We start from the raw sequence: 18420 nt of genomic DNA, 5'->3' as shown, positions 1-18420 counted from the left end.
TGTGGGCAAAGAAGTACGTACAGTACAAAGCACCCAGCAAGAAAAAAAAAAAGGGCCCAGGCGGCTAGTTTGATGATGGTCACGCCCCCCTCGAGGCCGGCTGGCAGACTATGGCACGGGTTCTCCCAACTGACGGACGGGGTGACACTATGTGAATTATGACGGATCCAAAGCAGGCCAAGATTGAGCATGGTCGAGTCGACAACGTCAGGAGTGTGCTGACATTGCACCGGCAGTGGCAGTGGCAGTGAGTGACACTGGGAGTGGCAATGGCGGCAGTGGCAAGTAAACGGAACTAACATTTGAACTCTCTCACGCACACCAGCAAATGGCTGAAGAACCCCGTACCCCTCTCTCTCTCACTCACGTCCAGTTCAGTTAACAACGTTGGTGCGCCGCTTTGATGACAAAGCACAACGGTTTGGCCGTAACGTTCCTTCCCGCAAGAAAGGATTTTTTTTTCTTCATTTCCAGATTTTCAAGGGGATGGAAAATTGCAAGAGGGAAAAAACAGGTCTGGTAGATGGGGCGTTATCGGCGAAAAGATGCAGGTTCTGGAGGGACCAGAGGCAGATGTCGTCCAGCGTCTTGGTAATACCAGCCTGCCAGCCTGCATGCAGCACTGGCTGAAACCGACATTCGAGGCTGCAAGAGAACAGCACAACAAGGCCAAGCCGACCTCTTCTGGTCAACACACTCCGTACCCGGGTAAAACGGAGTGGTCTACTGTGTCAAAGGCGTACAGGACGAGTAGCCATATGTAGAGACACGACTCACGTCTTGGCTCATGTGCATTGCCAGTGGCAGTGCAGAGGGCCCTCGGCCTCCGGCAGACTAGCACAGCAACCATCATCGTCATAAACTCTAGGCAAAGGACGATGACTCCGAAGGATCTGAGTTCCGGCGATCCGTCCCCCAAAAGGCCAAGGAAAACTACCTGTAACGACAGTGGCCACGGGTAGAGCAGGGCAGGCCGGCCGAGGGAAGCGTTTTAGACCCTGGGCCGGTTGCTTATAAATGGAAACAGCAATAACAGCAGCAATGGCATTATTGAGTTAGCATCAGCAGTAATAGCAGCAGCAGCAGCAGCAGCGGGCAAGCAACTTGAACGGAGAGTCGGTCGTCGGGCTGTCAAAACTGTGAAACTGCCCCAGCCGAAACGGCCGGTCGGTCTGACTGGCTGCCACTGCCGCTGTCTTCTTTCTGCTGGCTGCCCTTGGCGGGTGAAATAGGAAGGGGGGACTAGTCCTTACCTGGGTAGCGTAGGGCATCTGGGTACCTGGGTACCTGAGCACTTGGGGCACCCGGGGTACGTGGATACTTGGTGGCGCGGAAGGAGCAAGGAGGAAGGAGGAAAGAGAAAAACGGAGAGCGTGCTGGGCGAGTTGTGCGGACCGAGTACGGTGCAGCCACTAGCAGCCTGCAAGTTAGCAAGCAGGTACGGTACAGCTGTACAGACAGTGCCTTCCCTGAAAGCTGGTTCCGCGCTTTACCTGACAGCATCTAATTACCTAGGTGAGCACGTTGCTTTCCTGTGTGCAAATTCTTACCTCATCTTACAAACCAAGAGTCCCCTGCACAGCTGAACTTTTTTGCTGACCATTCTGTTTTGGTTGATCTGCCAGTCTTGTCGTGGGGATGTGCTGCACTGTTCGCTGCAATGCAGAGGCCCTTGCTGCTGTGGCACCCTGACTGCCAGAGTACACAGCACCATCCTGCGTGCCAGCCAACCTGCCAGCCCTGCCTCAGACCGATTCGTACCGCAATATTCTCTCCGAAAATGCCCAGACATCCACACAGCATTGGCGATCAGACGACCCAGTCCCGAATGAATCCAAGACGCATCCAAAGCAACGTCTATCCACCTCCCGCCTCCTCTCGTCTCGCCTGCGTGTGCGCAGCAGAGGCCTCCTGCTGACTAACGACTCCCTCCTGCCAGCCCAGCCTGCCAGCCTGCAATCTTCAGACCTCTCATCTGCGATCCGGATTACCCACTCGAGCCTCCAAGGCGGAAGATGCCATCGGCGAGTCGGCCTGCATACAGCCACCGAAAGCATACCGAACCCCTCATTTGCAGACATGCGCTATCTCGTGCGACATGTGGTAGTGTCGCACGCCTACCACAGTCGAGACCAGCAAGCATCACTAGGCAAGCTCGGTTGAACACGGCCATCCATGCCATTAATAAGGCCATGTACTCCGAGCCATCCTCACTTCTGCTGGGCATTGGACATTGTCCTGCTATGTACGGATGCGTGTCACCCATCCAGCCCGACGGAGCCAGACCGGGCCTGCCCTCCATCTATCTGCGAGCAGTGTCTCAAACTGCGGCGACGCTTTCGTCCGTCGTCCGTCCAGCGAGCGCGCATCAACAGACGGGACAGCAAGATAGTTTACACCAGGATGGCTGTGTACCCCTGGTATCCGTACTCGTACTCTGAGCTCCCCCCTGCCACACATGGACAGCAGCTCAGTCAAGCTTCAAGCACCGTCGACATGGACGAAGCTCAGCTAGCTGTGTGAGACATGCCTGTCTCGCGACGCCTGGGGTGATCGACAAGCGACCTCGAATATCGTCCACGGTCCAGCAGCAGGCACGATCCCCCATGCATGTAATGTAGAGCCAATGTGGTGTAATGCACATTACAGCGACCCCGGAATGTCGACACATCACCTGCATGGAGCGGTTCGTCCTGCTAGCCCCGGAGCCCTGTGCTAAGCAGTAAGCTTCACGACTGCTCCACACCCTCCGGCTGCTACACTACAGTACCACCACAGGCACGCCTAGTTAAAAATGTGGCTACCCCGTGTGGGCGTGTACTCCGTATTCTCACCCGTCTTTCCTTCATTCACCGCCGGAGGGGCAGCATCAGAAAGCCACCATGGGGGGCCGCGGGTGGCAGGGTCTCGACTCTCTGTGCTGCGAACCGCGGGGCCCCGGGCGAGTGGGCATCCTGAGCATCCGAAGTGACCGTTCCACACGGCCAGCTGCATCAGATGCCCGTCTCACCCGCCCGCACCAGGTGGTGCCACACCACAGACACGCCGCGGCGTCGCTGAGCCCTGGCAGCCCTTGTGCCGGAACATTGCAGTACACCGGAGCTCTGTACAACGCACCTCACCGATCCGCCCCTCTGGAATCTTGAGATCGTCCCTTCTGCTATGAGGGATTTAATGATCCTGGCGCACCCACTGCAGGCTGGCTGCGGCTCTGGCCATCTCCATCTTCCGGCCTGCTGGATCTTGCGCCCTGTCGACGCTCATCACTCACATGTCAGAAGAGTAGGCTCTAGGTCTACTATTTGCGACAGCTTTTGCAATCAACCAATTGGCCCGGCCCGGAGCCAAGCAGTCATACAAACGCCAGACGGCGCGGGATTGTAACCCACACTCACATCTATGTATGATGTCTTATAACAGAGGTGGCCCGACAGTTAATCTATCCCGCAGTAGCCATGCAGCACCTGCTCTCATGTCCCAGACAGCTCACACCACCGCCAGCAGCTCTCTGCCGTGTCATGTACCTTGCCCACCCTGCCACAGATGCGCCATCGTGGGCAAGCCCCATATTGACCCAGCAACGCGGGGCAGTTCTCGGCCCAGTATCTCCTCTTCTGGTAAACATGGCTACACGGTTACAAGGTGGCATGGTTTTGACCTCACCAAAACACGTCCGCGGAAATCGTACTTCTGTTCGGGCCACAGAACCCCCGTACAGATTAGTAGTCACAACGTATTCTAGTGCTTGTCTCCAGATACTCCGTCACCGGTGCAGTCTGCATTCCAAAACGCAGCACAAGTTCTCGGTGCAATCTCTTTGCTCAGGTACAGTATCGAACAGGGCCCCTGCGTCACGTCGCTCCTGCACTCTGTAGCGACCTCACATATCCGACTGCCCCGGAAGCTCCAGTCGAAAAAGGTTGTGAGCGGTGAGTTCCAGAAATCAGGAAGGCCAAGAGGGGGTCCGACTAGGATTATATCCAGATAAAAGCATCACGAGTCTCAACGACTGGCCAAAAGGCCTGGTAACACCAAGGGACAAGCCTCACAGTGTCATAAAGATAAGATATCATGCAACCGCGGGAAATGTCTATCGATCAACAACACCCAACCGCTTGCGATGCTTATTCAGACTGGGCCATTTTTGAACAGCACACATGTGCATTGGCACGGCACAGCCCAGTGCAGTTTCTTGGACGCCAAGAGGGCAGGCGAGGGCCCCGGACAAGCTCCGTCGACCTCCTTGGCCGACATGAGAAACAAGACACCGCTACTCTCGAAGCACAGGTTGCGCACATGCAGTTGACGTCACACAGCGTCTGGGAAGATTTCCCGTTAAGCCCTCCCGCGCCTTCTCGAAGCCCCTTCTCGGCTTCTGGCCACGTTCGCTCTGTGTGACCTCGTGGGTCTCGTTCCCTGAGCCGAGTGGCCGCCTTTAGCAAGGCTTCTTGGATGATAATATGGTCCGATCCCCATTCGTCCAATGTGTCGGGGCCCGCGACCGACCATTTGAAACCACAAAAGCCAGCCGAGCAGCCTGCTGCTCGGCCCTTAGGTACCGACAACAGGTGTACTGTGTGGTATTTCATCGAGTGGCCAGAGTCGCTTGAAGGATTAGTAGGCCACCATGTGAGATCTCAGGCACGCCGGTGAGGCCTTGATATCAGCAAGCCCTGCAGGCAGCAACGATGAGAAACCCCGGGCACGCTGGCATCATCGCGGCCATCGAAAGTCTCCAGAAACCTGCTTAGCCCAACTTCCAGTTCACCTGACGTATGGTTTTGGGGGCTGCGACATCGCCGACCCCTCATTCTTGTTGCTGTTCCTGAGCCAGACCCTAATAGGTCAACGTCAGTCAATCTGATATGCCCTATCACTGTACTTATTTAGCAGCCTTGCGCGCTGTTCCCTAACCATTAATAGGCTCGAGAAAGGGACCAAAAGACGACCCTTGTTTCAAATCCGGTCGGGCCAAGCTTTTGGGTGAAACAAAAGAAACGGCCCGCACGTGGCAATCGAAGCGGCAGAAGCGCGGGTAGCGCATGCAGATCTTGGCTACCCAGAGTACGGTGGTACTTGTGCTCAGCTGTTTTTCATCTGGTCAACTGCATCCATCCCGTTGAGTGGCCTGGCTGGAGGCGATGGGCTCATGAATGTGTTGACCAGAACGCTATTCCATCCCTACCCCGGCTCGAATTGGAAGTCTCCTCATGCCCTTCCAACCGAAAAGGCAATCCGCGCAGCACAGTCAGTTCGATCGTTCCACGAGGGAAGGGATCCATATTTATCACCAACCCAAGCATTACGGATCGCCCCGCTTGAAGACGCCCGTCAATCATGCTCTTGCCCCTTGGCCCCTCGACCCGGGGAAGGCCTTCCATGTGGGTCTGCCGCCCAACAAAGCCCCGGACCCGGATATATCTGGTGACAGCGAGCAAAACCCCAGTGGGAAAGCTGTCATCCCTCAACAAGGGGGACAACGAAGTACAGGAACCAAGTGAGCCCCCGGGTCAGGCACACGGTGTGTGCCCAGCACACCGTCACCGTGACCACACGATGGCGTCGCAGCCCCGATGTCGTCTAGTCCTCGCTGACCTGGCTTGCCCGCACGCCCGCGCTTTTCAAAAAGTCAAAACAAACCAAGAAAAAAAAGGATTATTTTCAGCCATCAGCCTTACAGCCCAGCCCCAGAGCCTGCGAAACCGACGCCGGTCGGCCAGTTAAACCAGCCCGGGTCAGCGGGCCAATTCCAGCCCTATTCCGGCCTGTACGACACGCAAGTAACAGAATGCGAACGCCGCATCGTGCCACGGGAAGCGGGCCTTGGTGACGTGACGTGACATGACATGCGTTTTTTTGCCTCAACCCCTCGCCCCACCTTTTCTTTCCTTTCCTTCTTCTTTCCCTTCTTCGCCCCCGCGGTGCGGCCAGCCCGCACCGATGAGGCCCCCCGACTCGTCCCGTCGGGACGTACTGTGGTACCGTGTGGCGGACGGCCCCCGACCGAGCCGAGTAATGGGTGCGTGGGGGGTTGAGAGGCGCCCCGTCTGGGAACCCTCGGGCCTCGCGCGGGGACAGCGAGCAAGCACACAGTTTTGATTTACACTAGTGGTGTACCTTTTGGGTTTGTTTTCTACACAGTACATTTGGGTCGTACGGGGAAAGGGAGAAGAAAAAAAAGAAGGTATCCACATATTCCGTATAACCCGATAGGGCAGCGGTCCCTGGTCGGGGAAACCTCGAGGTATACACGGAATATTCCCCTCGTTGCGAGCTGGCTACCGCAAGAGAAATTTGTGCGCTCCCGCGAGGCTGGGATGTTGAGGACCTCGGGCCTGTGTGCCCTATACGAACGATATTTTTTTTTGTCGGCTATTCCTAGTTGGATCTGGGGCCGTGACTATGTCAACTCTATTATCGTTTGCTGGTCGGTGGTGCTCGCTGGGTCACTGGTACCTGAGTCGTGAGCACACGATCACATCGGTGGTGTACCTGGACACAACGGGAGAGAATACCATGGCACGTCGACGGATAGATGTATATTGTATTGTATTGTGTGCACGTGTCCGTGGTCCCGTCCGCCCGTTTGCGGGATTTTTTTTTTTTTAAAAAAAAAAACACAAAACACATTCTTTCCGTGTCGTCCCATGCTCCCAGGTGGGCCTCTTCTTCTTCGACGACGACCACCGCCCCTGCCCGCACCTGCATGGATCTGAAAGTCCAGCCCAGCCCAGCCCAGCCAGGTCGTTACGCAGGTACGACATCCGCCTCAGTCAGCCTCAGAGACTACTGGGGAAGGGGGGGGGGGAGGCCCAGCCAGGCAACGAACGCCCCGGGCGACGTGCAGTCTCGGCTGGCAGCTTGGCGATCGGGTTGTGTGGGGTTGGCTGGCTGGCTGGCTGGCTGGCTGGCTGGCTGGCTGGCTACGTCCTGTCTGTCTTGGGGCACGTGCTGGAGGCAGGTGGACGGCGGTCTCACTGCCTTTTTTTTTTTTACTCCGTCATGTTGGTTGCTGTGTTCTGTACCTACCCAGATACCTGGTTTGGGACACCGGCTGAGATTGATGTGGAAGCGACGCGGGCCGCAACTTTGAGAAAAAGAAAGACCTGATCGGATCCCCTTTTGATTATCAGCCCGGTATATATATTTATGTAGACCTGCTTCCCGGCATCACTGCCAGTGGGCTAGACTGGGCACTCCCTCCCTCCGTGCTGGTGGTACACGGCAACCGTGGTTTGCGTGCCCCGGTTCCGGAACTGCTGGGTGGGTTGACTGGCTGGCCCGGCCAACAGCCAACCAAGTCTAGAGACATGTGTTTCCCTTTGTTGTGTTGCGAAGTAGAGAGAGGGGGGGGGACTCAAAACCCAAGGCCCGGTTACAGATTGGGTGCTTGTTTGCCTGATTATCCACGACACAGCCAAGTCTACTGGCAAGTCAGAGACCCGAATTGCTCGTGAATGGACCTTGCTTACACGCCTCTCCATCGGACGCTCTGGGCATCAACCGCTCTGGAAATCAACATCAGCATCAACAAGAGGAGAGAGACCCTCGCACAAGGCAAACAAATGGCACACACACACACATTTCCAATACTAAATAATATTTATCCTCCTGCTTATGTAAGTAGCTATACCACTCACTAGCCAAATACAAATACAAGTACAAAACAAAACAACAGACTGAAAAACGCCACGGAACACCGCCGGCCCGTCTCGTCTTCCCCCTCTGCCCATGATATCTATTTGGACCCCCCAGAGGGGGAGGGAGGGGTACTCGAAAAACTCCATGCCATGTATGTCGATACCCAGGAAAGCAGAAAACCACAACGGGGCCCATCCAATGCAGGATACAACAACAACAAACAACAACAACAAGACAACCTATAGCCGCCCGAGCGCTCACCAAACGACAGCAACCCCCGGCTCCTAACCGTCCATCCCACTCCACGCATGCCCTACTGCTGCTCCTTGACATCATCAAGACGCCTCAAGCAGCGCACTCCGCTCCCCGTCCCCGTCCCCAGCACCCTCCACGCTCTCAAGCACCTCCTCCTCGCCCCCGCTCGCGACAGGAGACGAGTACGCAAACCGCCCATCGTCATCCCCTTCCCCCTCATACCGCCCCTCGCCGTCTTCGTCTTCGTCATCCTCCTCCTCCTCATCCTCCTCATCCTCCTCATCAACGACCGCAGTCTCCTCAAACGAAACATCCATCTCGTCAGCCGTGGTCCCCTCGTCCTCGGTGGCAGTGACGCTGCTGGGCCCCAAGCCCAAGGCGTCCGCGACAGCGCCCTTGGCACCACCACCAGCACCACCGGCAGGAGCCCCCCCGGCGCGGCCCCGCAGGAACATCCTCAGCTCCTCGTCGTCGATGATGCTGTCCCTGCCCCTGGCCCCGCCGCCGCCCGTGTCGATGTCGAGCCCCCTCGTCCGCCGGCGGCCCATCTCGACGAGCCGCTCGACCTTGAGGCGGTTGGCGACGAACTTGAGCGTGGGGAAGGCGCTCTGCTGGCCCTCGTGGATCATGCGCGCCAGGCGCGCGGGCGTCGGGTCCGACAGGATGTGCACAAAGTCCATGGCGATGCTGCGCGGCCAGATGGTGATGGTGCCGCCGAACCCGGCCTGCAGCCAGACCTGGCTCCAGTCCTGGCCCATCGGGCGGGGGAGGAGCTCGAGCTGGCGCAGGATCTTGAGCCACTTGGTCAGGTCGAGCTTGATGTACTGCTCGGCCGCGGACCCGAGGAAGCCGCCGCGCCAGCCGCGGCCGCGGCGGTGCGTGACGGGCTGGCCCACGGACCCGCGCGAGCTGAAGAAGAAGAGGTTGATGTGCGGGTTCACCTGCGACACGATGGTGAAGTTGACGTTGAAGTGCAGGTTGAGCGCCTTGACGGGTATGTCGGTGCGCAGGCTGCCGTCCTTCCACTTGTGCCCGAACGAGTACGGGACCAGCGTCCCGTCGCGCTGCTTCATCATCAGCACGACCGGGTTGAGGATCCCCGGGACGGCCGCCGACGCGATCACCGCCGACCACACGACGCAGTCCGGGCTCGTCAGGTAGTTGCACAGCATCGTCGGGCTGTGCGGGTCCGCGGGCACGCACGACACGTTGAGGATGCGACCCGTGCGCTCGTAGGCCTCGCGGAACGTCATGGACCCGTGCGTCCACCACGCGCACTGCCGCGCCCAGTCGACCGAGTCGAACCGCGCCCCCGTGCGGTACCACCGCCGGAACCACGTCGTGAACGGCTCCGAGCACGCCGTGATCTTGCTCGCCAGCGCGGGCACCAGCAGCTGCTTGAGCTCCTCGTTGGTTCGTGTGGCCACCAGTCCCGCCACCAGGGCGCCACCGCTCGTGCCCGTGATCACGTCCGGCAGGAGGTCCTCCTCCAGCAGCGCCTTGACCACGCCGAAGTGGTAGTATGCAAAGGTTGCGCCTCCTGACAGGCAGAGGGCTGTCCGGCCGTAGTTCCCGTGCAGGCTCCTAAACAGCTCACGCTTGTCCTCGAGCCTCATCTGCTTCGTGTCCAGGATGAACTTGAGGCTCTTCTCCACTGTTGGGTCATGTGTTAGCATAACTAGCTAGGACTCTGGGGGGACAAAAGGCTGCAGCGTAGAAACGTACCTTCGTCGACGTGGTTCTGCACCAGGTTCTTGGTGCCGTAGTAAGTCTGCGAGTACAACCGCGGGTTCTCGACGCCGACAAAGTTATTCTTGACGCACGCGGCCAGGAGGGCCCGCAGCGCCTCGACGGCCTTCTCGCCGTCGGCGCGCTCGTCGCTCTCGACGGCCTCGCCCTGCTCGATCCTGCGCTCGACGGCCTGGGCCCTCTCGCGGCTCTTCTTGAGGCTGTCCCACACGCGGCGGACCGTCTTCCAGTCGTAGTAGGCAAACTCGTTGGTCTCGCGCCAGGCCGAGTTGCCGAGGAAGCCGTCGAGCTCGCGGGCGGCGGCGCGCCACTCGCGGTAGCTGCCGGTGGCGCGCATGTTGCGCCGCAGCCGCTCGCGAGTGCCGCGCCAGCTGATGAAGTACTCGTAGAACCAGATGTAGTACCTCGTCAGCACGTACGCCAGCGCCAGGCCCAGCACCCACCCGCTCACGAACAGCAGGAACGGCCACTTGAGCAGCCCGTACAGGTAGCCCTCGCGCGTCTCGTCCTTGGTGCGCCGCCCGGGCCGCGCCGCCCGTGGCCGCTTGTGCCGCCGCTTGCCGTGCCTCTCTTTCGCGCCCGCGGCACCGTTGCCGCCGCCGCCGCCGCCTGACGTGGCGGACCTCGGGATCCTCTCGTGTACCGGCGCCCAGTCGTTCTGCGCTGTGATGAACAGGCTGTTCCGCTGCTGCTGCTGCGCACTCCCGTTGCCACGGACATTATTCCCATTAGCCAACGACGACGGCGCGGAGACATCGGCCGCCGCAGCCGCCGCGTGCGCAGCCACCTCCTGGGGGTCCTCCTTGTTATTATCGTCGCGCCCCCCTCCTCCCAGGTCGGGCACCACCGCGGTCGACTGCCGGCGCGTGACGCTGTTATCGAAGCTACTGCGGCCCGGGCCCGCGCTCCCCGGGACGGGGCTGCCCAGGCGGATGGTGGAGACGTCCTCGGTGCTGTGGGCCGGGTCCGGGGCGGACAGGGCCTGGACAAAGGCCTCGCGGTCCTCGGCGGAGAGGAAGTCGACGTCGATGTCCGGCAGGAGGGAGGGGTCGAAGGCGTCGCGGGGGAAGCCGTAGTTCTTGTCTGGCACGACGACGGGCGGTCTTTCCTGGTCGTCGTCATGGGCTGCAGCTGCTGCTGCTGCCACCGTCGCAGCAGCAGCTTCTTGTTTCTCTTCCGGTTCACGTGCCATGATTACGATTGCTGGTCGACGACGGGTGAGTCCAGAGCGCTGGATGGTGTTATACCATGTCTAAGGGATGTGTGTGTGGTGCTGGCTGCTTCGGCGGAACAAGGGAACGGTATGAGTGTGGCGTGTGCGTGTGTCTTGAGTGGTCGAGCCAGATGGATTGTGGTCGACTCGGATGGCTGAGTCGAGCTGGGACAAAGGCGTTCAAAGAGGACAGAACGAAACCGGCCAAAAGCAGGAGGACAACAAGTAAAGCGACCAGGTGTGTATTCGATCGCGAGTCAGCAAGCAAGCAACTATCGACCTACAAAGAGATGAGGAAAGAGAAGAGTGCGCGGTCGGTCCTATGCCAGAGAATGTGTGAAGATGCAGTGTCCGTTTGTGTGTGAGTGCACATGTGCGAGTGTCACGGCGGCACCGTCAAAGACATATTGGATTGATGGCTTGCCCTTCAGCCAGAGATGACGTCGGCATTTCTGTTGGGGAAAGCTACTTGGGGAAAGCAGCGGCCGAGCCCACTTGTGGAATTTGGGGGGCTCGGTCCGCACCTGCCTGGCCTGTACTCCGTACCTGGCTGGCTGCAACCTTGCAAAGCTCATATCATCTCTGGCAGCGACTTACTTCGGCTGGCTTTACCGAGGCTGGGGCGGGCCTCAATTGGGAGGGTAATTAAGTTTCCTTCTATTCCTGTTGCACCTCCCCTCGCCCCGCCGTTGCCGAGCCATCTGGATCCTGGAATGGCCCACGGATGGATGGGAGGGGCAGGAGATGATAACCAGACCCGGCCAGAAACTCTCCTGATGCTCGCCTCGACCGGCCATCACGAGCCCCCCCATGGCAACGGACCTCGGGACGACTTTGCTTGAAATTTCCCAACAAATTTCATCCTCCTTGCTTCATCCATCTCGTCTTTGGTAATCGAGAACACACAGGCAGGCAGTCTCGTCTGTCTCCTCGCCTCCTCATGCGTGCATCATCACAGAAACACATCTCACAATGCACGCATGTAACGTATAAGCCAATGCACGCACAAAACACAACACATAGGCATAGGCGCAAGCATACATATAACACACATATTCTAGTAGTAAATCCATTCCGATTATGAAAAAAAAAAGATATTAAGCATGTAACGCCATGCGGCCGGCAGTAGTTTCTCCCTCTTCACAGAACATGTATAGGAAAAAACAACACATAAGTCGCCGATCCATCCATCCAACAGCACACACACCGTCTTCCACAAAACTACCTTTGTATGTATCTCTCTTTTTGTTTTGTTTTCTCTTGCCGTCCTCCGGTCCGGTCTGCCTTCGTTCCGTCATTATCTTGGCCGCAGTGAGGAGATGGATTGCCCAAGCAATGGACAGAGAGAGAGAGGAACGAGACCATCTAAGTCATGTCATGATAGGCGTGTCTGTGTGTGTGTGTGTGTCCGTGAAGCTGTGCGTTTTTTGTTTGTTTTTTCCGTCACAGCCGCACAGCCTGCAACTCCTTTTTCGCCTGCTCTATCTTGCGCACCACAAAGCCTGGGTGGAGGGAGAGGGGGGGATAAACCCGGCCGACCAGACCAGACCAGACAGGCAACAACAACAAGAAGACTGCCACCTCCTCTCTCTCACACAAAAGCAGCACCCCCGCCCGCCCGCCCGCTTAGACGTACTGGCTCAGCCACCGGATGCCCTCGCCGTAGCCCTGGCGCATGACGACGGAGCACATGAACACCTCGACGGGCCGGATGCCCTCGAGCGGGACCTTGCCCTTGCCCGTGGTCTGGTACATGCCCAGCTGGTGGCGCAGCTCGTCCTCGGACACGGCGTCCGGGTGGTCGATCTTGTTGCCCAGGATCACGAACGGCACCTTGGCCAGCTCCTCCATCTGCAGCAGCGCGTCCAGCTCCGCCTTGGCCTCCACGAACCGCTCGTGGTCCTTGGCGTCCACCAGGAACACGATCCCGTTCACCTCGGGGAAGTAGTCCCTCCACAGGCGGCGTGCTATATATCCTGTTAGTGACCTAATGTCGAAAGACCTCCTATAGTCTTGTGTGATTTCCTTCCCCACCCCATCGGTGTATTCGGAAACGACCGTGTCCGGTGGCTCTCGCTGGGTTGCAATGACGGTGTGTGGGGGATCGTGGCTGCGCGTACCTTGCTGGTGACCTCCCAGGTCAAAAGTCGTAAACCTCACATTGCCGATCGCGAGTTCCTCAGAAGCTGTGTTCCTCACGTCAGCACAAACACGCACGTACACAGGCACGGGAACCCCATGCTCGAGTCGTCCGGCTACTCACTTGGGTGGAGCGTAGGCTGGAGGATGGCAACACGGTCGTTCTATATGCAAAAATGTCTCGTCAGCTCTCTGCCCTTCATTCTTCTCTCTCCTGCCCTCCCTGTCCGACCTATCCGGCCCCCGAGAGATGATAGGCGGGTGTGTGGGACGCAGGTAAGGCCGGCGGCAGGCAGGCAGGGAGTCTGCAGTCCTGAACCCTTCCTGTTATCCCCGCCTGGCCCAACCATCATCCCGGGTCGGTGTAGGGTTCGGCAGGTGGCGGGTGGGCAGCTCGGCGGACGGACGGACGCACCTTGAGCATGTGCAGCAGCGTCGTCTTTCCGGCGTTGTCGAGACCGAGGAACAGCAGCTTGGCGTGCTTGTTGAGCAGGCCGAGCGACGAGAGGACGTCGTAGACTGCGGCACGGTGTTATCCGTTGTCAGCCAGCTTGCCGGGCAGCAGGGGACGGGACGGGCCAGGGCAGGGCCGGAGGGGTGAGGTGAAGCAGCATACACCAGTTGATAATCCACATCTTGGCCGGGCGATGCGATGCGATGCGAGGGCTGTCTCTTTCTCTTTAACGTCGGGGTCTCGGGTGCAAAAGGGGGCGTGGTTGGCCAAACAGCGACGTTGTGTGGGGCTGGACGTAGGACAAGAAGAAAGTTGTTGTGTTGTGTTGGTTTTTGGGTGGCGTGGGAGGGAAGAAGTGTCAAAGTGTCGGACAAGGGAAGTTTGGTCGCTTTCGGGCTTGATGACAGCAGGTTCAGCCCGGTCCAGGCCACCTAGGCCTGGCAAGCCTGGGTGTGGGCCCGTCTAGCTGGCAGCAGGAGCAGTGCTGCCAGATGATTGGTTGGGCTTTCTGCTTACATAAGTCTCCCGTGCCTCGCTCGCTTGCTATGGTTGCTTAAGGTACGGGTGGATCTCACAAGTGTGAATGTCGTCGTCCTGCCAGACTGCTCGGAATGCCACGACAATCATTTGCTCACTATGGTTTCTCCACCCCCGTGATTGTCGAACTGTTCAAATATCACATGCATCACGGTGACTCACCACTCGCACTACGAGTTTGGATAAGGTCATCACTTGTAGCTGTTAAACATGACTGAACACCAGTCATACTACTTAGCCAGGTTGTCAAGTCCTCTCTCATTGGACGATACACTGCAGCCGCGGTGATGAGGACAGATTGACAATTTTTTTATATCTTGTCAACATGTGAATTGATATCTTGGAATCTGTCCATTCCCTATCTGCTTGCTCTCTTGGGAGCGTGGCACATCGTCATCCGTCAACTCCGGAACAGAACACCACGTTTCGAAAGTCACGGGATGCACCAATTCGAACAATGTCCAGCAAATGAGGTAGAAAGCCCATAACCAAGTATGGCTTCTTTTCATGCTATATATGCCTAGGTCAAGGCAAGTATAGAACTGCTATGTACAGCCTGAACCACAAATCGGGACCCCACCCTCACTTAGCCTCCTGAGAAAATCCAAATGCTGGGTATCCGTTGAAAAACAAAGCTGGACATATGAGATCCAAAAAAAAGTAATATAAACGGGAAAGAATGATGCTGTCATGGCTCGTCAAAAAAGTTTTGCGCCAGATCTCCCCTTCCAAGACCGGGGAGTGCCCCACTCCCCATATGCTTTGCGCCGGTGACTTGGGTATGGTTTGGTAAATGCTCAAAGAAAACAACGCCGTGTACCGCCCTGTGATGATGTCTCCACTACCATATAGGCCTAGATGGAGATCACATAGTTTCCCTGGCCCATCTTTCCGGCCAGTGTCAGGCCGAGTTCCCGCATCCTCTCGGCTCCCTCTCCCGGCTGGGCCTTCTTCTCGGGGATCTGCCCCTTGCGGGCACGGTTGCAGTACTTCTGGTAAAACTTCTCCTTTCTGCGCTGGCGCTTGTGCTCCAGGCCCTTGACAATGTCGATGGCTCCCCGCACGTGAGCGTTGTCCCGGTTTGCCGTGTTGGCCCTGGTCCTCCTGCCCGACTTCACATGGGCCGGGAAGTAGGCTCCGCGAGGAAGCGACTTTGTGTGGGTAAGTCCCGGTCTGGAGGCCATTGCCTTGAAGGCTAGGACGTTCTCGGCATGGGTTGGCGTCGCGCGTGGCGACCTCAGCCCTTGTGGAGCCGGAGACTTGATACGCCTGGGCGATGCGCGATCAAACACGCGCCGAGGGGATCGGCCACGAGCCTTGGGCGGGGGTGAGCGGAGCCTCTTGGGCGGAGGGGATCGCAGCCGCTTTGGGGAGGCGTTGTCGCCCCTCCTGTGGCGTCTGTCTGCACGCTCCTCCTCGAGTTCCTCCAGCTCGCCGTGGAGCCACAGGTGGTCGTCGCTGCCATGACCAGGCTTGACGTCGTCCTCGTCCTCGTCCTCGGGCTCAGAGGTAGGGAAGCTGGGGTCGATATCCTGAGGGATGATGCGCAGCTTTTCCTGCTTCCGGGCAGCGAGTCGCGTGAAGTAGGCCTCCTCCAGCGGTCTGTCCTCGTCCATCGTGCCACAGACGAAGTCAGTGCTGTCGGGCAGCTCCGGAGTCACGGGGCGGCCGGTCAGTCTAGACTGCGAGTGCTTGCCCCGGATGTGCTTCTTGGAGCCAATCGAAGAGTCCGAATGGTGGCCGCCCAGAGACCAAGGCCGGAAGACCGGAGTGGCCTCGGAGGCCCGACCCTGGCTTGCCTGGTGCGCGTTGAAGGTCCAGAGGTGCAGCCCGTCATTCTCCTCGTCATCAGACTCGGCAAATCCGTATTCCTCGTCGGTGTTGTAGCCATCCGAGAAATCATCATCGGAGCCATATCCTGACTGGTCGTCCTCCTCCATATCCTCTTCTTCGACGAGTCCGTCGTCTTCGTCATCGACATTCTCCTCGTCGTCGTCATCCTCGTCGAGCGCCTCATCGCCCTCCTCCTCCTCTGCCTCCTCTTGCTCGGCTTCTTCCTCAGCCTCCTTTCCCAGACGACGAATGTCGTTCTCCTTCTTCAGCAGGTCGTCCATGGTAAGTCTGGCCTTGGCAATGCCCTTCTCCTGGCGGATCCAGTCCTCTTCTGTAGGGTGGTCACTGGCAAACTCGTGGAAGTGGCAGATCTCGCCCTGTAGATCCCTCGAGTCTGCGGTGATGAACCTGGTCTTGCGAGTAGCCACAGGACTCTGCGCAGACCTGCGGGGTGATGGTCGGGACCGAGAAGCCACAGGGGAGCGCGCCTTCCTGGTAGTTGTGGGTGACCTGGTCACAACGGTCGAGACCGAGCCAATCTCCTCGGGCTTCGGAATGTCCAGGCGCTGCTTCTGTGGAGGGGTTTGCTGGGCTGTAGGGCGAGCTGTGCATGCGAACTTGATGCAAGTCTTCCTCGGCTGGACGGTTTGCGCTGCAGGTGCAGGCGCGGGTGCCGCAACTGGGACTACAACCGCAGGCTTTGGCTTGGCCACGTCGACCTTGGGCTTTGCGCAGGCGAATGAGATGCATCGCTTCTTGGCGATAGCCTCCACGGCGGGGTCCTTGGGTGCATCCTCAGGCTTCGGCACTTGCTCGTTCGAAGGCGCGGCGGGTGCAGGCCTTCTGGGCAGAGAGCCGATGATCTGGAGGCCGGACGCGCCATGTTGCTTGTCCAAGGGAAGAGCAGCGAAGCCAATACTGGGGAGGCGGGGGCTGGGAGTGTTTGTCCTGGCCGGGGTGCTCAGCCCGGTGTCGCTCGTCAGATCAGCGGTTGAGGCCAGGGAAATCTGGCTGGTGATGGATCGTCGTCGGCGCGTAGCGGCAGCGACTGGAGTGCTGTCGGGTGACTCTCCCTCGGAGGCGCTCTGCAAGGCCTGGGTCAGGAGCGAGGCGTGGTTCTCCCTGGCCTTGGCGACAGAGGCCCTTCTGAACTGTGGAGACGCTTGGTAAGTGGTCGCCATGTTTGAATCTGGGGGCTCGTCGGCGTCGGCTGCGGCGTCGTCCTCGGCGACCGACTCGACGTTTGCGGAGTGTGAGCTCCAGGCCAGCACGTTGGAGGTGGCGCTGCCGTGGTTTGGATACTTCAACATTATGAATAGTGGTTCTCTGGGTGTCTGTATGGGTGTAGATGCGTATGGCGGGGGCGGCGTAGGGTTGCAGTGGTGAATATATGCAGGAGTGCGTCGACTGGTGACGCAAGGCAGATCAATTCTCGAAACAGGTCGGTCGACTGGGTCGCGTCGAGCCGGTCAAGAGACAAGTAGATCGGAGACCGGACAGGTGCGTGATCTGGAGATCCGAGATATGAGGTGGTGAGGTGCAGCCCTCCCGCTCAGGTCCGAGGGTGGCCTTGGGGGTTGCGCAGAAAGGTGTCCCTAGGGACAGTGTTGCTATAAGCCCAGAAACATCGTGTGGTGGTGCAGGGCGGGTTGGTGTGCGAGTGGGTTGGGCGGGAGAGTAAGCGGTTGGTGTTTTGGAAGTCCGGTTCCGTCGGCCGTGGCCCGTTGGGAAGGGGTCCTTAAAGGTGCAGGTCGAGGGCCGACTGTCTCGGGGTTGTTTTCAAATTCAAGGGACCGGCCAGGCGGCCTTGGTTCTGCGGCGCAGGGTGCGCAGTGCGCAGTTGAGAGGCTGAGAGGCGGCGGGCGAATCCTGTGGTGGGAGTAGGATGACGTTGAAAAAGCTAAAGTGCAAGGTCGGGTCGTGGTCGGGTGGCGCAGAAGGTTCGGTCAACGCAACGCGCGCAAAAGAGCCGGGTTCTTATTGTTATGTGTGCGCTGGGACAACACAGCAGCAGCAGCAGCAGCGATCAACAAGCAGCGAGCAGCGATCAGCACGATCAGAGCGGGATTGTCGCTGTGGGGCTTGTGACAGTTTCCAGAAAAAGAAACTGGTCCGCGTGGGGTTTTGTTGGCGAGGAATTGTGAGTCGAGTATTTGTGTTTTTTTGTTTTGTGTGGTGTGGGATTTGCGTGGTGCGCAAAGAGTGATGAGTATGAGAGGGAAGACAGAGGCAGCACCGAGGGCGGAGGGAGGAATTTGAAGGGAGGGCGAGCTAGATGTTATTCCTCGCAGATAATGAGTAGGGATGGGCGGGTGAGTGACTTGGGTGCAGGAGCAGGTGCAGGTGCAGGCGCGGGTTGCTGATGCAAGTCGCAAGCAGGCGCAGAGCAGCAGAGCAGGTGCGCGAGTGAGGACGGTGTTAGTGCCGTTTAGTGTTCGCCCTGCATTGTGGCACCGGGGGGCACAAGCCATGGGGGTACAAGGGACGAGGGAAGGAAAAGGGCCCTGAATCTCAGGGGCATGGCAAGTGCGCTTGTTGGGGGAGAAGAGAAAATCCTGCCGAAAGGGCCCGCGTGGGATGTACTGTGGTACGTACTCTC

General features: G+C 58.5%; 3 protein-coding genes across 3 annotated transcripts; all 3 read right to left on the bottom strand.

The window, feature by feature from the left end:
* Nucleotides 1-7358: 7358 nt before the first annotated feature.
* KVR01_004404 (uncharacterized protein) lies at nucleotides 7359-11316 on the bottom strand. The gene is made up of 2 exons (XM_044788554.1): nucleotides 9622-11316; nucleotides 7359-9550 (listed from the first exon to the last, which is right to left on the bottom strand). Exons 1-2 carry the CDS (start codon nucleotides 10835-10837, stop codon nucleotides 7977-7979), a joined length of 2790 nt encoding a protein of 929 aa, XP_044646568.1. The 5' UTR covers nucleotides 10838-11316; the 3' UTR covers nucleotides 7359-7976.
* Nucleotides 11317-11913: 597 nt separating this feature from the next.
* On the bottom strand, nucleotides 11914-13858 carry KVR01_004427 (Arf family GTPase SAR1). The gene is made up of 5 exons (XM_044785195.1): nucleotides 13614-13858; nucleotides 13413-13516; nucleotides 13122-13161; nucleotides 12979-13044; nucleotides 11914-12825 (listed from the first exon to the last, which is right to left on the bottom strand). Exons 1-5 carry the CDS (start codon nucleotides 13630-13632, stop codon nucleotides 12485-12487), a joined length of 570 nt encoding a protein of 189 aa, XP_044646591.1. The 5' UTR covers nucleotides 13633-13858; the 3' UTR covers nucleotides 11914-12484.
* A 678-nt stretch (nucleotides 13859-14536) lies between these two features.
* On the bottom strand, nucleotides 14537-18288 carry KVR01_004156 (uncharacterized protein). The gene has a single exon (XM_044785339.1). The coding sequence runs from the start codon at nucleotides 17129-17131 to the stop codon at nucleotides 14843-14845; it is 2289 nt and encodes a 762-aa protein (XP_044646320.1). The 5' UTR covers nucleotides 17132-18288; the 3' UTR covers nucleotides 14537-14842.
* Nucleotides 18289-18420: the final 132 nt, after the last annotated feature.

Source organism: Diaporthe batatas (assembly GCF_019321695.1).
Source record: "Diaporthe batatas strain CRI 302-4 chromosome Unknown Contig00004, whole genome shotgun sequence".
NCBI lineage: Eukaryota > Fungi > Ascomycota > Sordariomycetes > Diaporthales > Diaporthaceae > Diaporthe > Diaporthe batatas.
The sequence above is the reverse complement of the archived record's forward strand: the minus strand, read 5'-3'. Positions and strand labels throughout refer to the sequence as shown.

Coding starts and splice junctions, on each gene's coding strand:
- KVR01_004427 (XM_044785195.1), bottom strand. Junction 13,162..13,412: donor CGCTGCTGCACATGCTCAAG/GTGCGTCCGTCC, acceptor TTTTGCATATAG/AACGACCGTGTTGCCATCCT. Junction 12,826..12,978: donor CCTGGGAGGTCACCAGCAAG/GTACGCGCAGCC, acceptor CAGGATATATAG/CACGCCGCCTGTGGAGGGAC.
- KVR01_004156 (XM_044785339.1), bottom strand. CDS start 17,131: ATGTTGAAGTATCCAAACCACGGCAGCGCCACCTCCAACGTGCTGGCC.
- KVR01_004404 (XM_044788554.1), bottom strand. CDS start 10,837: ATGGCACGTGAACCGGAAGAGAAACAAGAAGCTGCTGCTGCGACGGTG. Junction 9,551..9,621: donor GCAGAACCACGTCGACGAAG/GTACGTTTCTAC, acceptor ATGACCCAACAG/TGGAGAAGAGCCTCAAGTTC.